The 22,136-nt window shown below is 38.0% G+C and overlaps 1 protein-coding gene across 3 annotated transcripts in view; it reads left to right on the top strand.

Annotated features, from left to right (window-relative positions):
• The first annotated feature begins 2,274 nt into the window (after positions 1 to 2,274).
• LOC148845929 (vacuolar ATP synthase subunit H family protein) overlaps positions 2,275 to 22,136 on the top strand; it is a 63,795-nt gene continuing 43,933 nt past the window's right edge. The window contains exons 1-5 of one of the 3 annotated variants that reach the window (XM_088955654.1): positions 2,275 to 2,414; positions 2,605 to 2,681; positions 3,128 to 3,253; positions 8,950 to 9,052; positions 15,583 to 15,655. In XM_088955654.1, the coding sequence (XP_088811780.1) occupies positions 2,652 to 2,681; positions 3,128 to 3,253; positions 8,950 to 9,052; positions 15,583 to 15,655 (332 nt within the window). In that variant the 5' untranslated portion in view covers positions 2,275 to 2,414; positions 2,605 to 2,651. The other 2 variants (XM_088955656.1, XM_088955655.1) reach the window with 2 other exon arrangements.

Genomic DNA, 22,136 nt, shown 5'->3' with positions numbered 1-22,136 from the left:
TTTGGTCCATCAGGTCAAACCTGACTCGTTGATAGGTCCAATAGAAATGTTGTTTTCCCAGATTTGAACCCTTATCACCTAGGTCACAATGGAGCAACCCAACCATTGCACAACACCCAACTGTTACATAACAAATATTTTTATGTAAAATATATCTTTATATTTTATATAATATAAGAATATATTATATATTATTAAAATATAAAAATATAAAAATATATTAATTTTCAAGACTTTTGAAGTAAACTCGAACTAATCAAATGTTTAATCGAACTAAACTCAACCCAGAAAATGAGAAAATACTTAAATAGAGTTCCAATAGAACTCCAACTTAATAGTATTTTAGTTAAACCAAACCAGGTATGCCAAAATTCAGCTCTACTTGGCTGGATTACACCTATACGGAGACCCTTATATCACCACCCTCTATTAGGAAAAACTTTAGCTGTTGGGGGCCAACAGCGAATACTGTTGAGAATGCCATGTCCCAGAACATACCCAGCCAAGAAACTGTCTTAACAACCTATGCTGTTAGCCCCAACAGCCAAAATTAACACCCCTCTATTATGGTCATAGAAATGGACAAATTTGTGCTTTCCTTTTCCAATAATTTACCATGGCACTCCTATGATGCCAAAAGGTTATGATATTTTAACCAATCAAAGCAACTGGGTGAATTTTGATGAATACCGTACCACCAAGTTGGAGTTGTGTAACCAATAATACTACTCAACGTCAGCCATGGATACAAAGTGAGATATTGAGTGGTTGTGGGCTATACATCTCTCGTAGTGTTACACAACACCTAATACAACTATCAAGTTCGGGCTAACTTTGGCTGTTGGGGCCTAACAGCATAGGTTGTTAAGACAGTTTTTGGACTGGGCACGTTCTAGGCACTTCACCTATTCATGCCCATGCTTTGGTTTTTAGTCAAAATAAATTAAGATGTAATTACTAATTTATCCATTCTCACCGGTAACGTGTCATTTACATAAATTATCTAAACAACATAGGCTATTGGCCCCCAATAGCTAAAGTTTTTCCATGAAGTTCATGAGGTTTTTCGGGTATCGTGCCATTGTTATCATAAAAAAGGGAAAATTTCTGATTAGTACCCTGTACTTTAGGCCTAATGTCACTTCGATCCCCAAACTTTAAAATGTGACAATTCATTACCCAAACTTTTAAAATGTGACAATTCAGTACCTACTGTTAACCATCCGTTAAATGGCATTTGAAAAAGACACAAATGCCATTCAAGTATTATTTAATTTTCTCTACTAACCATTTAAACATTGACAAAAAATTAATAGTCCAAAATCTTTGCCTTTTTCATTCAAGAAAGTTGGGGTCATGTTTGAGTGGGCATTCTGGTGACGCCAACTTTCTTAAATAGAAGAGGCAAGGATTTGAGACTTAATTTTTTATCAATGTTTTGATGGTTGATAAAGAAAATTAGATGACACTCGAAGGGCATTTGTGTCATTTTCAAATGCCACTTAATGGATGATTAACGGTTAGTTAATAACAGGTACTGGATTGTCATGTTTTGAAAGTTTGGGTACTAAATTATCTCATTTTAAAGTTTGGGGGACCAAAGTTCAGGTATTGGATTGTCATGTTTTGAAAGCTCGGGTACTGAATTGTCTCATTTTAAAGTTCATAGTACTAATCAGGAGTTTTCATCATTTTGAGTTTAGAGCATCTTCGAGTTCCAACTTCCAACAAAACACATTTCAACCTTCTACCAATATGATTTCATACCACACATCTCCATTCAATCCGCATCACCTGCCAAAAGAACACCTTCCAACCCTCTACCAACATAATCTCACACCACACATCTCATATTATGGTGGATCCCACTCTTATGGTAGATCTCAGCCTTGTTGTATTAGGTCAAGTTGGTAGAGGGTTGAAACATATTTTGTTGGTAGAAGATATCAATTCCTCACTTTTATGGTGGTCCTAATCTCATAGTGAGATGTGGGGTGTTAGATTAGGTTAGTAGAGGGTTGGACGTGTTTTGTTAGTAGAAGATCCCAACTCAGCTTCGGGTACATTCTTTTAGTGAGATAGATAAGTGTAGAGAGAATGGATTAGCTGAACTTGATAGCTGCATTTAGGCTGTGGGACCAATTATAACGCCCCACAACGGTGATTTCCTTCTGAATTTCCTATATTTAATGTATCTTGTTTTAAATATTTTCAATAATTATCTACTCGGTTGGATCTCGATTAGCGAGTTGTTTCAACTGGTCGAACCGAGTGAATCAACCCTGTTTTGCCGGTTTGATGGTCGTCCAGCAATAGCATTGTGCCCAATGCCAAATCTTTGAAACAGGTTCTTTATCACAAGGAAATCACTGGTCGACAGAGACCATCTCTCTCTCGTCAGAAATAGGAAAAAGGTTTCTTTTATTATTATCTTTCTTTCCCTTCTTCTGATCTTCTCAGATTGTTTGATAAGTTTATAGAAAAATTTAGAAAAATTTCGGAATCCCTGAACTTTGGTTTCTTGCGCTCAACAGTGTACATTTTTTTGCCCTATATCTATCCAATTCTTCTTTTTTATTGATCGTAGCTGGTTGAATTGGGCAGATTCAGAGATAGCTTCTGCTGATCGGTGCAAAGGAGTTTCGATATCCATGGATCATGCAGAGTTAACGACGGAACAGGTTGGAAATGGAATCCTGATTCGATTTAATTTCATGGAAATAATGGTGATTCTTGCTGTGTTTTTTGGAATTAGCTTTTGTTACAAATCTAGGAATTTCTTTTGCTTGTGCACTGATTCCTGCTTCTGTAGATTAATTCAGAACTTAATTTTATCACTGTAAACGTCTTGTTTGTTTGGGGGTAATGGCAGTAATGGCAATTGAATTTGCAGTTTAGATATTTGGATTCGTCACTGCTTCAAAAGTTTTATCCTTTTCATTCTGCTCCCTAAATATGTAATTTAGGTGTCTGAGTTGAGATTGGATCTGATTTTTGCGGCATTTTTTATTCCGTTCGATGAGTGTTTCAGATTCTCCCTCTCTCTCTCTCTCTCTCTCTCTCTCTATATATATATATATATATATATATATATTGCTTTGATTGACACCTTGTTTTATTCTTCAAGGTTCTCAAGCGGGACATCCCATGGGAGACTTACATGACAACAAAGCTGATTACAGGAACATGCCTTCAGTTGTTGAGGCGTTATGATAACAGGTCGGAAAGTTACCGCGCAGCACTACTTGATGATGTAAGTTTTATATTTCTCTTACTTTCGTAGAATAATTTTGGGCAGTTGGAGTATCTATTTGATCCTCTCTTGATCCATTAATGTGCTTTCATGGCCTGCCATCCATGTTAGTCACAAGTTTTTCCTTTTTCATATCCTTGTCAGAATAATCTTCTTTACTGTCTTCACCTTCCCACTCTGTTTGGTCATTCATGGCTCCAAAGTGCAAATGATCTTGATTTTTTCTGTTTCTTTCAGTGCTCGCACTTCCTATGTGGACAAATAAATATTTCAATAGGCAGAAGGGTTATAAGAGGTGTCAGGGTCAATGTTTTAAAACCAGTCCCAGAGGTTTAACTGTTTTCCTCTTTGGGTCAACGGATTAGTGGTTCAACCATACAGGTCAATAGATCAACCATACAGGCCAATAGGTCAATGGGTCAACGAATCAATCGTCTACGTTGACCAGTTATTGACTGAGCCAATGGGTTTTTGTAACATAGTGTGTCAAGATCAGTGTTCTGAAACCAGTCCCAGAGGTTGAGCTGTTTTCCTTTCTGGGTCAACAAGTTAGTGGTTCAACCATATGGGTCCATGGGTCAACCCGTGATGTCATCACTGTAAATAACCTGCTGAACAGGTCGTATAGGTCAACAGATCAACCATCTGGGTTGACTGGTCATTGACTGAGCTGATGGGTTTTTGTAACATAGCGAGTTAGAGGTTTACCTGGATTGGGATTGTGACTGGGTCACCAGTTTGACTGGCTGAGTCAATGATGGGTTGAAACTTGAAAACACTGGTCAAGATATCCTTGTAAATGATCCATTAGATTCTACATATGAGGTTTAAATGGTTATGCCTCATAACCCCTCATGCTAAGACATTAATCGGAAATGAGAAAAAAATTGGAGAAAATTTTAAAAAGTAATATAAGCCGAGGAATATATATATCTATATCTATCTATCTATCTATCTATCTATCTATCTATATATATATATATATATATATATATATATATATAATAGAATATGTAAATAATTCATCTGTTTAGAAGCAAATGGTTCTACCTAATCAACTCATAATGAAACATAACATCATCCAGAATTTCTAATTCAACCAAATGGTGGAAAAAGAAGCAAGGGGGAAGCTATTAAACATTGCAGTCTTGTTGACTTGGAACCTTTATGATGTAGTAGGACAGACTGCCAAATAGGTGCTCTGGGACCGGATTTGCTGATTAGGTGTTTTGATAACAATTGATGTAGAGTATGTTCGACTTAAGATGGGTTTGTGGAGCTTGTTAATAGGTTTAGAATGGTTTTGGATGAAATTAGAGTTAGAGTTAATCGGTAGGGTTGATTGGGTTAGGTAAGGATCTTTGGGATTAACTGCAATAGCTACAAATTTGTCCCTAAGACTGCATTTGGAAAGATTACAAGTACAAAAATGAACAGTACAATGCAAAGTTGTCCGGTTTAGTAGAATGAAAAATCTGCTTGGTTTTACATGCATGAAATGTTTCGATCTGATCCCTAGAGTTATGGGTTTCCCCAAACCCACCCTGAAAAAGAAAGAATTCAAAGAGTATTTCATGAAAAAGAAAAATGTAAGGAAGCCATCATAGAACTTATATATGTTAGGGTGGCTCATTGGGTCAAGCCTTTGAAGCTCTTTGAAGATTATTCAGTAGGAGACATCATTAGAAAGTGGGAAGAAGTGGCTTGGTCAGCTCCCATGTCCACTGCTCTTAGACCTGTTTGGACTCCACCAGATTCGGGTTTCATCAAATTGAACTTCGATGGTAGCAGTGAAGGAAATCCAGGCCATTCAGGTATAGGTGGTATCTTCAGGGATGAGGAAGGTTGAATCATTGCTATGTTCTCAGGACCTATAGGAAATCTTGGCAGCTCTAGAAGGATTTAAGAGAGCTAAGCAGCTGAATATTTGTAAGTTGTTGGTGGAAGGTGACTCAGTTGACTATTAGATGGTTGCAGAAGGAAGTGTCCAGCTTGTGGAAGTTCTCTAATGAAAGAAAGAAAATTATTCAGTTAACTCAGAATATGATTGTAAGGGTTCAATGGGCCAATAGGTGTGCGAACTCCATGGCTGATACCTTGGCTAAACAGGGGGTGGGAAGAACAAATCTCTTTTGGGCTATATTTGTAACATGTGTTTTCAGTTTTGTTAGGGAGGGTTAAGACTTTTTACCCCTCCCTTCTGGTTGTAATTTCTATTTCTCTTCTAATAAAATTACTGTTATTGATAAAAAAAAAAACCCACCCTGAACCCCGATTAGTGGTCAAAAAACCTATCCTGACCAAGGTGGGGCAGGGTGGGGCCCCACGGGGATGGGACAAATTGCCATCTCTTGGGAGGTGCTGATGTCACTATGGAAATCGAGGAAGGAGAAAAGTCGGAAGAAATAGGGGAGATAGTCGGTAATGGCAACGTTGGTGGTCAAGGAGAGAGCAATGATGGTGACTTATTTTGTTTTGAGGAGGTTAAGGTTGGAAGATTGGGTGTTGATTTGGGTCAAAGGGGCAAGACTAAAGAGAAGGAGTTGGTTAATGGAGAGATTTGCAAGAAATCACGGCTCAAAGAATACTAGTGTAGTGCATGTAACGAAAATCTTCTCTAGGCTGAAGCTTGGTCTGGTGGGGGCAGGACCTACTAAAAATGACAAATGGGTCTACAGGAGAAGAGGCAAGAGATGCATTTTGACTCCTGGAGCTGATTATAGGGGTGCGACAATGAAGGATTAACCTTCAGATTCCCTCCTGGGGAAGGAGATTCAAGACAATAAGGAGAGTGGTGTTGGCCTTGACACTAAAACGATTTTGGAGGTGGAAAGTAATGAGATTAAAAGTTAGTAGACAGGGAGGTCACCATTGGTAAAAGTTTGGGTTTTTTCTTTTGGGGCGGTGAGGAGTTTGCTAGGAGGGCTTTTGAGGAGTTTGAGAGAAAAAAAGGGAAGTGAAACTGAATAAAAAGGCGCTGGGGAGAGGAGGCAAGAATTAGAATGAGGATGCTTCAGATCATGAGTTTGTGGAGGAAGAATAAGCTCTGTGTCAGACACTTCAAGGGTTTTTGCTCTTTGATCAAATCTGTCCATCAAGTCTTTGATTTGTAAGTGGTGTAGTTGCTTATTCCGTTTTGTTAATGGTCTTGATGCCTGTTTGTTGGGTCCACTGGTTGTGTCTCTCTTTTGGGTAATATCTTATCACCTTCCTGTTATCATTCTTTTTCCTTTTTTGATGAAACTTTGTTTTTATCCTTCAAAAAAAAAAAAAAAAAACCCAATGTTGGTTCTAGCTAGCTGAGGTCTTGGGAGTGGTGGACTGGATATGGACCTAACCTCTGGCATTTTTTGCACGGAGTGGTTTCTCTCAGACTTGAACCTACATTCTCACACTTGTCTTCCTAAGATTTTACCATTACACCAAGCAATGGCTCCTAATAGAGTTATGCATAATAGGACTTTATTTATGTTGGGAAGAGCATATGAAGAAATACACTTAAAGAAAAGCTTGTCAGACTAGATCATCTAGCAGAACTCAAAATACATACTCAACTTCATTATCAAGACTCGTTATGCTTAGCTGTTCCACGGGTCAGGACCCTAGTACAATTCAGATATTGACTCCTTTAGCTGGAAAAATTAGCAAGAGTTACTCCCCTGGAATCTAGCTGAATAAGGTGTTCAATCTGGATGCAATGAAGATATAATCAAGGAAGTGGTTCTTTACCCCTTAACCACTAGAAAAACAACCCTTGGATCTCCTTCTATTTCCTACATCTCATACCCCAGAGATATGGAAAATCTTAGAACTTGCAGAAGAACGTAATTCAACTTCATTATCAAAATACATACTCAAAACTCAAAATACATACTCAACTTCATTATCAAGACTCGTTATGCTTAGCTGTTCCACAGGTCAGGACCCTAGTACAATTCAGATATTGGCTCCTTTAACTGGAAAAATTAATAAGAGTTACTGCCCCTGGAATCTAGCTGAATAAGGTGTTCAATCTGGATGCAATGAAGATATAATCAAGGAAGTGGTTCTTTACCCCTTAACCACTAGAAAAACAACCCTTGGATCTCCTTCTATTTCCTACATCTCAACCCCAGAGATTTGGAAAATCTCGGAACTTGCAGAAGAGCGTAATTCAACTCAGTGGAGTTGGCAGTACCAAATGGAACAGTATAGAAAACCAATATCTCATCCATTTAGTTTCTAAGGTTCCTTCAGTGTTTGATGAACCTGGATTGCCAAGGCTGCTGCCATCAGAATTTATCTTGATGTTATGCTGTCTAGGAGGCTCCCGTGCTGGATCAGTGGTAGGTCTTGTAAGAGCAGAAGCCACTTGATGCCAGTATGCCAGTGCAAACCCTTCAATATGATGGTTGTTTTAGAATGTTTTTTCCAGCACATTCTATTGAAATTTGACTTATCAGTTAGGGGAATAATGTAGAGTTCTTGAAGATTTTATAATATATCCAATTTCAGTGATTTGTGAAGTAAAACGAAAAGTTTTTTTTTTTTTTTTGTGTCTACAGGTGTCCTTTTCCAGTCCATTCTGTACATTACTGACTGCATTGACACACTAACTTGGATAAATCCATGTGAACCAACTCTTTGGCCATCATGTCTGAATATGCTGGGTTTGCAAAGTTGTAAACTTGGGATTTGGGAAATATTTTATCTCTATATGTGCCCCAAAACTGTCCACTGCTTTGTCAATTTAATTTTTCTCATTGAATCTAGATGGTGGTAGCCCAAAAATTATTGGTTGGGAAATTGACAATCCCAAGTTCCAACCACTTGATTTTTGAATTAAGGATATCTTCTTAATCACATTTATTTATTTTTTGATAAGTAACCATCCATTTTATAAATATTTGAATTAAGGTGCTCAACATATATTTATGGAGTTTTTACTTGTATTCTATTGGGTAAATGACACAGAAGCCAAAGACATATATTTATGCAATTTTTACTTGTATTCTATTGGGTAAATGACACAGAAGTCAAAGACATTAACTGTCAGTACATTGTTTTTTTTTTTTTTTTCCTTTCTGCTAATATTACCTATAATTTGCAAGTTCACTTATTATTATTTTTTGCTTTAGATTCATTAGTATTTTCTGCTTCCCTGGCTTTTGCTTGAGTATTGTCCTCTACTTAATTCATCTCAGCAAAGCCTTATCCTGACCATATGTGGGTGGGCTACTTGAATACTTTTTCACCAGTCCACTATATCAAAGGTCATATCTGTTGTTAGACTGTGAACCCTAAAATCATTTCTTACCACCTAATCTGCTTTTTTTGCCTTCCCCTAGCTCTTTGAGTCCTTTCACCTTGCATCAGATCATTTTTCTCACTGGTGCAATAGGTGGCCTATCATGCACATGCCTAAATGCTCTTACTCTATTTCATTTTGTCAAGTATCATGGCTGTTCATGGTCTTTTTTTTTTTATTGATAATAAAGCATATTGAGGAAGGCACTTCGGACTATAAGCCCAGGCAAAGCTCACATATTTATATTTATATATCTTCTTAGCGGCTATTGGCTTTTGCTTGAGCTGTAAAGCTTGTGCTTGTATATTTCTTGTGATCCCTTTTTCTTTCAATATTTTTATTATTATCAAAAAGGGAAGAACATTTTGGTTATTTTTGTGTTATTTACAAGTAGTGGCAATTGTGACAGGATGGTCCAGCTTATGTCCGTGTATTTGTGAACATTTTGCGTGATATTTTCAAGGAAGAAACAGTGGAATATGTTCTAGCTCTTATTGATGAAATGCTCACAGGTAGTTGGAACTTACATTGCTTGGAACTTTTTTTTTTTTTTTAATTGGCCTTCTCAAACACTACTGAGCATTTCCATGTACTCATGTTGAGACTTATATTTGTAGTTGTAATTTGAGCGGGCTTGTTCCAGGCTGGGCTGGCTTGCGGTAACCCATGGGCCGACACATTCTCTGTTTCTTTGCCAAGTAAAAATGAAAGAAAAATTGAAAAAAAATGAAATATTAACAAAAAAACTTAACAAGACAGATAACAAATTGAAAAAAATAAAAATTTTATTTCATGGATTGAAGATAAAATAGTATAATAAAATTGAAGATAAAAGTTTAATGGTTTGGAAAAAATCACAAATAACTTCAATTGTGGTGGAGGGAGACTCAAGCTTGGTGATCTGTTGGATGAACAATCAGAAAGATCCCTGGAGACTGAATAGCTTCCTACATGAGATTAAAGAAATTGCCTCTCTCATTCATTGTGTATTTAGATGAATTCCTCGTGAACTCAATAGTGTGGTGGATGGCTTAGCTAAATATAGGGTGGGAAGGGATGCTTTGTACAGTGATGTTACTATACCTATGTAAGTTCTAGGGGGTGTTTCTTGTGTGGTGCTATTTGTTTTTTGTTAGGTTGCTGTGTACATCCCCCCTCTTTTCCTTTTTGCAATGAAAGTAATCTTTTCTCAAAAAAAAAATTCAAATAAAATTAAAAATCAATATTTACAATAATATTAAAAATATTGTACAATTATTGAACATTGACTTCAATCTTCTCTTCAAGTTCCACCTCCATCTCCTTGATCTGCATCTTCCGGTGATCCATCAACTGAAGAAGTGTCATGTCCTCGATCTTGCAGCCTATCCTCTGCATCTAGCCAATCATTGCGGCATATACATATCTCTAGAGTTTCATCTGTCATGCAGCTTCTTTTCGTATCCAACAACCTGTCATAGTTTTCAAGGCACCTAGGTGATGCCTAGGCGATCAAATCTGAAAATAGGAAATCCATAAATCCCTACTCCTCCTAAGCTAGTGAATAGTGAATAGTTAATAGTAAATAGTAATTGGTAAAATAAATCTGAAATTCTGAATCTAAATATTTCAATTTGAAGTTTTAATTGTATGCGGGTATGCAGCGTACCTCAAGTCACTTGTCAATTTGTGCAAATGTGCATGTGCTTCTTGCCTCAAGTCGCTTGTCTATTTTTGAACATTTTTAAATCCTGTAAAACAATCACCATTATATATAATTGATTAACTAATGTACATGAAAGTTGGGTTATAAACACCTGCAAATAAATTAGTTGCATCATAAAAGTACTGTAAAAAATCTTCTATACAAATTTCCATATCCCAATCATCACCAGTTATTATGTGATTGGGCATTCTGTCATAAGAATTTCCCTATATAGGGTGCAACTCCTTAACATAAAAGAATGCGGAATTCCTCCCATGTTAAATTCTTGTTTTCTTGCATTAGAAGATCTAATATACAAAATACATTTTCTAATTTTTGTAATATGTGGTGAACAAGGTTCTAATAAAATATCGATACAGGTCGATACGCTGGATGGGGTGTATCGGTCTGTATCATTGGGCACTTTTATTATGTTTAGTTTTTTATTTTTTATGTTGTTATCAAACCTGTTCAGGGGGTCGATATAAGGCTCGTCTACCCCTGAAACAGATCAACTCCTGAAACAAAGCTTAAAGTGGCATATTGGTAGGTCACCGATACGATATGTATCAGTTGATGCGGGCCGATATATTTGAAGTTTTGAATTTTTGTGGTGAAATAATGTTTAAACCTTATTTACACAAATTTAAAATATGGCATGCACACCTAAAGGCAAAATTCATCAATAGAAAAAAGGAGAGGAAGATGAAGTTTTACAAGAAGGCTTTGACGGTAAGGAAGATGCTACGGAAGAAATGAAAAATAGAGATATGGAAGAGCAAATGGTGGAAACAGAAGAAGGAAAAAATGGAGAGGTGATAAGGGATGTGAGGGAAGGAGATAAAGATGCAATTGGGGAAGAGGGGGAGAGAAGTCAAGAAGGAGAGATGTTTGGGGTCGTAGGGGCAGAGGAAACAAGAGAAGAGGAAGAGGTGAGGAGGAACCGAGGGAGGAAGGGGGATAATGGTTTAGTGGAGGGGAAGGAAGGAGAGAAAGGAGCAGGGAATGAGGGAGGGGGTAGCAAACAAGAATGGGGATGGAGTAAGAATGTATAAAAGGAAAAGATACAGAACTTTTCCCTTGGATGAAAACCGAGAGAGGGGATTGAAAATGGACTCAGGGGAGGAAAGTGAGGATGATCTGATGATAGATGAGACACATAAGGTGGAAGTCACATGTGACATTGAAAAATTTGTAAATAAGTTTGCAAAATTCTGGCTCTATTTTTCTTAGGAGGGGAGGAGTTTGTGAAGGAAGCGTTCAGGTCTGTGGAGGAAAGGAATGGGGAGAACAAAAATAAAAATGATATAGTGGTTGATTGCAATTCAAGTAATTTAATAAATCAAGGATTGTTAAAGTTTGATGGAGGCGGTGAGAATAACATCAAGGAAAAGGAAGGGGTTCTAGAGGGGGAGATTGTTCCGGGAAGGGGTCAGATTTCTGAGGGGAAGATGGAAGAAGTCGTTGGAACATTAAATATAATTAGAAGATTCAAAACTCAGAAGATTAAAGATGCCAACAGCAGAAAGTAAGGAAACACAAAAGCGCAGCCAAAAGACAACAGGAAGATTGCAATCAAAAAATTAACAAGTAGTTTTGTTGATTTGGAATCCATTGGGGGTTTGGTTTTTCGCTATGGGTCTCAGGTGGGGAGGGGGGGTGGGGGTTGCTTGCTTTGGGTATTTTACGGGTTTTGGTTTGACTTGTTTGCTGTTCACATGTTGGTTCTTTTCGCTTTGTATGTGGCTTGGATTTTGAGGTTTTGGATTTGTTGGGAGGGTTTGGCCTATCTAGGTGTTTTAAGCATAAGTCGGATGTCTTCTGGGTGTTTTCATTTCATTCGGGCGATTGCTTATCACCTTTCCTTCTATCCTGTTTTTCTTGTTTTAATAAACCTATGTTTCTTTTATTATTTCATAAAATATCATTCTATATTTTACAATGTCTGCACTATGTTTATAATTTTTACAATATTTATATACGATATTTCCAACATTTCCAACATGTTTCTTATATTTGGTCAACCGACAGTTTCATCAACAACATTTTAAACCTTGTTTCCAAGTTTGTGACCTTTAACAATTTGGGGTTGAACTGGGACTTTGGTTTCAAGATGGGTCTAAGCGAGATGGAATTTGAAGATCTCATACTTTTTATTTGCCAAATTAGATTCAGTCTTCTTGGACAAAAGTACAGAGGATACAAGGGTTTGGGCAATATCCTCTGATGGGATATTTACTTGTGCATTCTTCTTCAATAACATAATACAACCTACCACTTTGGGTTTGAAAATCCCAGTGAAAGAAATTTGGAGCAAACCAATTCCACCTAAAATTCAGGTCCTTTGTTGGGTGGTCCTTCTTGGAAAGATAAACACTATGACTTGCTACATAAAATGAGGCCAAACGAATGCCTTTCCCCTCATAGATGTTGTCTTTGCAGAGCTAGTGGTGAAAACATTTTCCATTTGTTTATTCACTGTCCTCTTGTTTTGTGTGCTTGGGAGTATTTTTGTTCTCTTTTCGGACGTAGATGGATTCTTCCCCAGGAATTGGTGGGTCTTTAATATCCCGATTTTCTGAGACAACCAAAGATGAGAGGAAGAATAATCTGGAAAGCAGTGAGAGCAGCATTGATTTGGACTACATGGGAAGATAGGAATGGGAGGATTTTCAACAAAAAGTGTAGGTCTGAGTTGGAAATCGTGGATACCATAAAGATAAAAGTTGCACACTGGGTGAAGGCCTCGGAAAGGACAAATTGATGTTATTTTGAGATTATGGAAGGAAGTGGCACACTTGGCTCAAGAAAAGGACAGATTGATAATGGAGTGGAGACCACCAGCGACCATTGCTGTGAAACTTAACTTTAATGGAAGTTTTTGGGAACTGAAGGGCTGCTTTAGGGGGTGCCTTTTGAGATTCAGAAGGTAAGGTGCTAGCACTATATTCGGGCCCTTTAGAGCAAGGAGACTTATTGACGGCAGAGATGTTGGCATTGTTTTGAGGACTGAAATTTGCAAAGCAGTTCGGGTTTCACTATTCCAACTGCTGGAAGGGGAAGTGGACTCCCAAGTGGTTACTTTTTGGACAAAATACCACAGTCAAAGTCCTTGGGTTTATAGACACAATATTTGGGAAATTGAATGCTTAACAAGGGAGATAAATATCACCTTTAAGCGGGTGGAAGCAAGGGTCAAAATATCGATACGCCTGATACACCGATAGGGGCGTATCGGGCGAATCGATACACATTTTGGAGCTTTTTTTTTTGCAACCGGTTCAGGGGGGCCGGTTTAGGTCTCCTCTACCCCCTGAATTGGTCAGACCTCCGATACACCCACTGTAGGGGTGTATTGGAGGGGTCTCGGAATGATACGTATCGGCCGATACGTGTTGATACTTTGAACCTTGGGTGGAAGAACAACAAATGGGAGGCATTCATAAAAAAAAAAAACAACAAATGGGATGGCAGATGCTTTAGCTAAACAAGGGCCAAACAAGCTATAGATGTTTTGGGCTAAAATGTAATGTTTGTATTTTGGGATTGAGTATTATCTATCTTTGATGATTATCCTATAATTAGTAAATTCTGCTTTTGCTGATAAAAAAATATTTACAACATCATCATTGTTGCTAGCATTATAAAAAATAATAGAAAAAAATTTATTTTAATACCATAAATATGTAGAGTATTTAAAATACTTCCTGCAGTTGCTGAGCTAGTATGTGGTCGTTTAAGTCTTGTAAAATTAAATTTCTTTTTTGCAAAAACTATTAATCATCTATAAAATTCCTAATGACACAAATATAACTAATATTATACTTTGAATTCTAAATATCTGAAGTAAATAAAATTTTAGAATTAAGAGTTGAAAGAGTAGAAATTAAATTTTGTATATATGAACAAAATTTAGAACGCCCATTCTTGTCGTATTTATAGAAACTTTTTTAAATGCAGGATTTATAGATTGTTGTAAATTTTTTTTAGGCCTAGGATCTTCAGATATATTTGGCTTATTGGCTAATTCTTATCTCATTTTTCGTGGGAGTATTGAAAATTGCCGAAAAAGACCAAGTCTGTGTGCAATTTGTGTTTGATTTGAATTAGCATTTTCTTCAAATGTAATGAATGCCATGTGTCTACTTAAACGCCTGGTGCCACCACTGCTGTGGTACTAAAATCACTTTTGCATTTTTTGCAAATAACTCTCTTTCCCTTTCCCTCAACCTCTTCTTTTGTGAACATTTTCCATAGTTCACTAGTTCTCTTTCCACCCCTAGATACACTAGGAGTAGCATGATCAACAGTAGCACTAGCGCCTATATTAATGATATCGTACTATGATTGGGCCTCATCAAAGCCATCGGGGAAGTGTGTTGAGAAGAAGAACCGGCCATTTTAATGAATATAAAATACCAAAATCCTAAAATTTAGAAAAAATGAAAAAATAACTACTTCTTCCTCGGTCTTCTAGTCTGATATCCCAACTTGATTTTATTTGATGAAGCTTCTAATTCTCCCAAATTGCTAACTTGAGACACTTGAACATGCCTCCTTGTTGAAACTTGAAATAAAGTTGAACATTAGAGAGTAAGAGAGTTGTAGTGATGAAAATGAGGGAGGTTAAGGGTATTTTAGGAGTTAGGAATTATTGAATGGGCCCCTCAAACTGGCTGTTATATAGCTGTTTTTTTTTGGGGGGGGGGTTCAGTCATTTTTTCCCCCCAAGTCTAAATACACAAATGCCCCCCTGCCTCCCAAACTAACTGTTTATAGTTATTGAGGAGCATTTAGGTCATTTACAGCCCCCCCTAAAGCAGATATAGTCATTGGAAATGGGCCTCGATGGCTATATTTCACAGGCCATGCATGCTGCATTTGTGCCCGACCCACATTACAGCGATCTATTGAACAGCATTTAATTATTTGTGTGGTTTGGCTTTTAACTTTGGTTTATCCTCTCTATCTATTTAACTTTTGAGGTACAATAGCTATTTCTAGTGCTTTCCTTCTGCATTGCAGATTTACATAAACTAAATTGAGATTCTTCTTTGGACACACCACTTTTGATCTGACCATGTACAATAATATACAAAATTTGGTCAGTATATAATAATATAGAATTTGAAAAAAGTGGTGCTTTTGTCTTTCAAGAAATATAATTTTCTACTATTAACTAGTAGCCTTCCCTATTCATTGAAAATGCAGTTTGTGCAAATCACAACCCCTAAGCTATTTAGAAACATATTTCATCCATATAGAAGTAATGTTTGTTTTATGTAGCTGAGAAAGTTTTGTTTATTTAAGTTTCTTCCTAGATTTCATCATTGATAAATTCTTCATTTCTTTTGGCAGCAAACCCGAAACGGGCAAGACTATTCCATGACAAATCTCTTGCAAATGAAGATAGTTATGAACCTTTCTTAAGTTAAGTGTTTGCTCATAATACTTCTTTTCAATTTCTAATCTATTATTTCTGTTGAGTTTTCTTTTTTATTAAAATTTATGATATTCAAGTTGATTCCATTTTTATGCTTTAACAGCCATAGTAAACTATCATGGCCTTTTATTCCTCTTGTTTGGATTAACACCTCATATGCCTTGCTTTTCCATCAGTCACCATTTTTTAGTAAAAAATATATATTTTTTGATAAATAACAGAAAATTTATTCATGAAACAACACCATGAAATTGTGTTGTACATATCATTATGTTTCATGAAAGCATAGCCCTTGCTATCTCTCCCCACAAAATCTTACATTTGAGCCCAAAAAATCTGATGTCTATTGACCCTTTGTTTAGCCAATCCATCAGCCAAGCTATTAGCTGATCTTTGTACCCATTGAACTGTAGGCTGTATGTTCTCGACCACCATTTGAAATGTCTGATTTCATTTATGTAAATCCATATAGCATTACTTTCCTTCATCAGCCAACTAATTACAACTTTAGAGTCTCCTTAAATAATGTAGTTTTTTAAAGTAAAAAAAGAAAATCATATTTGTGCCTTTTAACAACTAGATCCATTTCCATGATGCTTTTGAATTGAGTCTTGGATGGCATTTTACCAGTGGTTAATAAGTATGAACTTATTTCTGTCTTCTCTCCTCTTTCTCACAGTATGGTAGCTTTACTATCCTTGTCGTATTAGATTCACTGGCGGATGAGGCTTATAGGGCATTGATTTGATTATGATGTGTTTTAGGCTAAAATTCTTGGAATATGCAGAAGTGCTTAGAGAGTGACAACTAGACAGCTTAATATCTTGAGATTGGGGTAGCTGAATACGGAGGGAATCTAAGATGGTTTGACACAAACTACTTTTGAGATAGTAGCTATTATTATTTATGTTTTATGTATGCTGTTTACTTTCATTTTGATATGGGGAATGTGTCTACAGTATTACTTAAATGGGGTTAGGAAACAAAACAATTTCATAAACAGGGGTCTTATTGTAATTTGCTTTTCAGTTGTAAGAAATATGTACATAGTGACCTGGCCAACTGGGAGAGTTGTGTTTTTCTCCTTAATTGTTAGGTCTGTTCCTGCAGGCTTTTCTCTCCTTTCTAGTTTGGCTCTCCTTTTATTTTATTCTTTCTTCTACCTGTTTCTGCATACCATATACAGAATCTATATATGGTATCAATGCCAGGTTAGTAGACTGTGTGGATTCTTCTCTTCTGCTACTGCAATCTACTCTTTCTATTCTTTTTTCTTCATTTACCTAGAGAACTCTGAGACATAAATCTGTCTGAATCATTTGTTTTTGATCAGCAAGAAAAAAATAAATTTATTGACAAGTGAGAGAGCAAATTACAGAATTACAATAAAGCACAAGTCTGACAATCAATGTCCAAAAAAATTACTATAAAGCCCAAAATAACTGCTGCCTATTGACCCCCTGCTTGGCTTATCAGTCAGCCATCCCATTTGCAGTCTTTCTAATCCAAGTAAAGGTGGCATTGAGCTCCTTTGCCAGGCTTTCATTCCCCTTGGGGTATGCCTATAAATCCAAGGAACACTACACCTGGTGCGGTAGTCTAGGACACAACCAATTTTGAATCCCCTTCAACCTCCAAGTTTTTCAGATTTGCTTGCTTAGCAAGTTTTAGACCTTGTAGCAGTGCTAACAGATTAGGTTTTAGTGAATTGTCTACCCCTAAAGGCCCTGAATACATTGCTATCACTTTGCTTGAGGGATCACTAAACACACCACCAATACCTGCCAATCCGGGTTTCCTATAGAGCTCCCATTGAAGTTGAGTTTGATTTTATTGCTAGCTGGAGGCTTCTATTTCATTTTTTTTATTGGAAACGGTAACTTCATTAATACAACTTAAGAATAACTTTCCGGAGTTAAGTACAGCTGTCAACCCCTAAACAGGTGTTGAGCCCCCAGTAATCTTTCTTACAAAACTGCCCAGAACATTCTCTCCATCACAGTCCCTTGTTTAGCCAATGTGTCAGCTAAACCATTAGCTGGTCTCCTTGTCCATTTGAAGCATACACTGATCTCCCATTTTGTGTTGAGGATTTCCCTTATGGGCTTCTACAAATCCAGGCTCCCAACTTACCAGATTGCAGCCACTCAATCAACAATTTAGAGCCTCCTTCTATCTCAATTTGGTGTAACCCCAACTGTTTGGCATATCTTACACCTTGAAGCAAGGCCATCGCCTCTGCTCTCCATGAGTCCCCCACTCCTATTGGTCCATCACCTTTCTTTCTTTTTCCTTAGAGGAGTGTGCCACTTCATTCCACACCCTTTATCAGTCATTGTAAATCTTTTGGAAGAGCTCAAGCATTTTTATCCAGTGTGCAACTTTTATCTTTATAGTTTCCACAGTTTCTTCCTTTTACCTGTGCTCCTAATTGAAAATCATTGTATCTTTCCTCCCAAAAAGTCCACAGCACTGACGCCCTAACTGATTTTCGCCCTAACTGATTTTCACATAACTCTTCCTGTTTTCGTTGGCTGCCTTGGGAAGTTTGGGTTGAAGAGACTCGCTACATCTTGAGGAGTAATCCGCCAGCAACCAAAGAGAGAGCAAATAAACTCCCAAACAAAGAGCACAGCGGGACAATAGATCAATAAATGGGGTAGGGAATCTCGATTTGCAGAACAAAGACAGCACACATAAGGGGAGAGGCATTTAATTGGCCTCCTTTTTTGAAGCATGTCACAGGTATTCACCTTCCCGAGAAAAACCTCCCAACACAATGTAGATCAGACCTAATCATCTCCTACTCTCCTAGAGCAACCATTGATGGTACTATATGTCACTTCAACTATTGTGATAGCAGCCAAGTGATGTGTTACCCTCTATTGGTACAGACCGAGGGGGTTATGAAGTTGCTTGTGAAAAGACAATGTAAGTAGTGGTGTCAATTGGCCGGGTTTTGGTCTATTCCGATCCGATCTGAACATTATCCACTTGCAATTGGTCCAGACATGATCTGGTCTGAATCTAGCAAATTGAAAGTCCAATCTAATCCGATTTAAATGCAAATGGGTCGTGTTGGACCAGATCAAATCTGAACGGGTCTAATTAAATTAAAAATTAAGAAAATCATAAAAAACTACAAAAAATAACAGGAATAATATAAATAACAAAAAATAACTGAAAAAGTAAAAATAAAATCATAGAAAACTATGGAAAAATAAAAACAACAGAAAAAAAGTACAAAAAATAACTGGATTTCTTTCCTTCTATCCCCCCTTGAGCTAAACAACAAATCCATTGCTACATCAGATTTCGGCTTTTCCACCTCTGTCTTTGAGCTTCCTTCTCCCCCTTCTTTTTGGAATACATTTTAACATCCTTTAGTTCTTTCAGCTTCAAACCCATCTCACCTACTAAATTGACCAGAGGTGTCCCTCCCTTTTCCCTAAGCTCCTTGGTTACGCCCCTCTCTATCTGAAAGTCTCCTTGTTTTTCCGGTGTCTCTACAGCAGTCTCTCCTGCTTCTTCCTTTCTTACCAGATCTTCAAAAGAGTGACACACTAATTCCCATTTTCTCTCCATAAATCCTCCAAACATCCTCCTCATCCCGTCCTACAGCTCTACCTTCCATCTCCCTTCTTACCTCCTCTTAGACGCCTGCAACCAAAGGTTGGGGCTGAAGTGTATCTGTTACAGGCACAGGAAGCTCATTAGTAGCCTTAAAATTAATGACAAGCGTACCTAAGAAGTTGGCACGATAGGATCTTTTCCCCAAGTAGTGGGAAATGCAACAGCCGCTTGGGATGGGAAAGACTGATTCAGGTTCAAAGGAGGTTCCCTCATTGGGTTTCCTTTGTTCTGCAAAGGAGGGGAGCTGCACCCCAATGGCGAGACACCCTGATCTTGTGACACATCCGGGATAGATTTTGGTCCCATGGCACAATGAGCATGACCATTGTGGTCGGGATTTCTTATGCTCTCTCAAACTGCAAGGAAGCTTCAGAGACCTCTAGACCAGTAATAATTGGGCTCACTTTCTCCTCATCCTCCAAGAACAGATTCTCTGTATCAAAGCTTTCATTTTCTTGAAAACCAGTACACTTCCCCAGACAGACACTGCCTAAGCTTGATGTTTCCATTTCATCTGAATCGGACCTCCCCACTCACCGAGAAACCACCTCCCAAGTTGTCTACTTGCCTTTCTTGATGGAATTTCTTGCTTCTAGGGTTGCGATGGTCAGGGGGCAGACCTCTAATAGCAGCTGAAGGCACCCAACGAAGAGAGTTTACTGGTCCTTGGTTCCTGGATTGGGGAACCTGTTGACCTGGGGAAGATGATAGACCTTTTGTAGTGTCTATCATCGGCCCCTTCAAGTCATGCATTCGTCCACTTAAAACCGCACATCCCCCCCCTTCTCTTATTAAACATGGTCCTGGCCCAATAATACTGTTTTTACTGGTTTCTTTCAGCTCTACTCCAGAATGAGTTGGAGTTGGTGGACTTATCCCACTTAAATTCTTTTTACCCAGATCATTAGGGCCCGCCCCTTTGCAAATGTCGATGGAGTCCACCTTTTTTGCACTGGCACCTAGCCAAGATCCTATTAGCTGCACTTCTTGCTGAGGACTACCTGGGCCAACTCTTTGCTGGTGCCGATGTGGCCCAAGTTCACATTAACATTAGCCACTACCATGTCTTTGCTGATGAGATTGACCAACAAAGCTCTGATTTGGTCCAATCCTTCCCTTGAGACTATTTTCCTTCATTTCTAATTAAACATTCCTGCCAGCTGTCTGCCCAGAGCTGCTGCCAGTCAGGGCCTGTACATAAGATCTGCCACCCATCTCTAGTTCCTTTGATAATGGTCTTCCAGTCTCAGCAATTGGTACAGTTTTTCCTGTAGCTACAGTAGTTCGAACCAGGAGAAGAGCAGAAGAAGAAGAAGAAGAAAAAGAAGAAAAAGAAGAAAAAGAAGAAAAAGAAGAAGAGAACAGTCGAACATGATAGCTTAAACCCTATCAGTTGACCCTAATATGGATTAGCCTCTAATTAGTAGTACAAAGACTAAACTGCCCCCACTTAAGTATGGGACAAGAAGTCTCTATTAAAACTGCCACATAAGCACATAACTTAACAGAAATAAAATGACTAATCTACCCTTATTCGGTTAGCTCTAACACTCCCCCTCAAGCTGGAGAATATATGTCATATAATCCCAGCTTGTTACATATATAGTTCACTCTCCCTGAGCTTAAGCCTTTTGTAACCAAATCTGCCCATTGATCACCTGAGGCCACATATTCTGTGCTTATCTCTCCAGTAAGGACCTTCTCCCTCACAAAGTGGCAATCAATCTCTATGTGCTTTGTTCTCTCATGAAAAACAGGGTTAGATGAGATGTGGAGTGCAGCTTGATTGTCACAGTACAATTTCATAGGTCTATCCATGGAGAACCTGATTTCTTGTAGGAGATTCCTCAGCCATACTAATTCACATGTAGTGTATGCCATGGCTCTGTATTCGGCTTCAGCACTGCTCCTTGCCACAACCGTTTGCTTCTTACTCTTCCATGTCACAAGATTTCCTCTAAGAAATGTGCAGTAACCTGTAGTAGATCTTCTATCAAACACAGAGCCTGCCCAATCTGCATCTGTATACCCAATTACTTCAAGTCTTCCTCCTGGTTTGTGCAGTAACCCACGGCCTGGAGCTCCCTTCAGGTACCTTGCAATTCTAAGAACTGCATCCCAGTGAGGTATCCGAGGGTTCTGCATAAATTGGCTCACCACATTGACTGCAAAGGAAATGTCTGGTCTCGTGATAGTCAAATAGTTCAGCTTCCCCACTAACCGTCTATACCTTCCAGGATCATCAAATATTTCCCTTGTATCACTGCTCAACTTAGCATTTGGCTCCATGGGAGTTTCAGCCGGTTTTGCACCTAACAGTCCTGTTTCATCCAACAGTTCAAGAACATATTTTCTTTGGCACAGGTTTACACCTTGTCTTGATCTAGAAACTTCTATACCCAAGAAATACTTCAATGTGCCAAGGTCTTTTGTTTGAAAATGATTTTGCAGAAAGACCTTTAGTTTATCGATCCCCAATTTGTCATTACCAGTTATGACAATATCATCCACATAGACCACTAATAAAATTTTTCTTGCTTTTGAATCATAGCTGAACACCGAGTGGTCAACCTGGCATTGTTTCATTCCAAAATTTTCACCACTTCACTAAACTTCCCAAACCAAGCACGAGGCAATTGTTTCAACCCATAAATTGCCTTTTTCAATCTGCACACCTTACCATCCTCCCCTTGAGCAACAAACCCAGGTGGTTGCTCCATATATACCTCCTCCATAAGGTCACCATGAAGGAAGGCATTTTTAATGTCAAGTTGAAACAAGGGCCAATCATACATAACTGCCAGGGAAATTAAGACACAGACAAAGCCAATCTTAG

This window comes from Nelumbo lutea, chromosome 7, assembly GCF_056320005.1.
Source record: "Nelumbo lutea isolate HS-2025 chromosome 7, American lotus-T2T, whole genome shotgun sequence".
Lineage (NCBI taxonomy): Eukaryota > Viridiplantae > Streptophyta > Magnoliopsida > Proteales > Nelumbonaceae > Nelumbo > Nelumbo lutea.
This window is presented reverse-complemented; position numbering and strand designations above follow the sequence as displayed.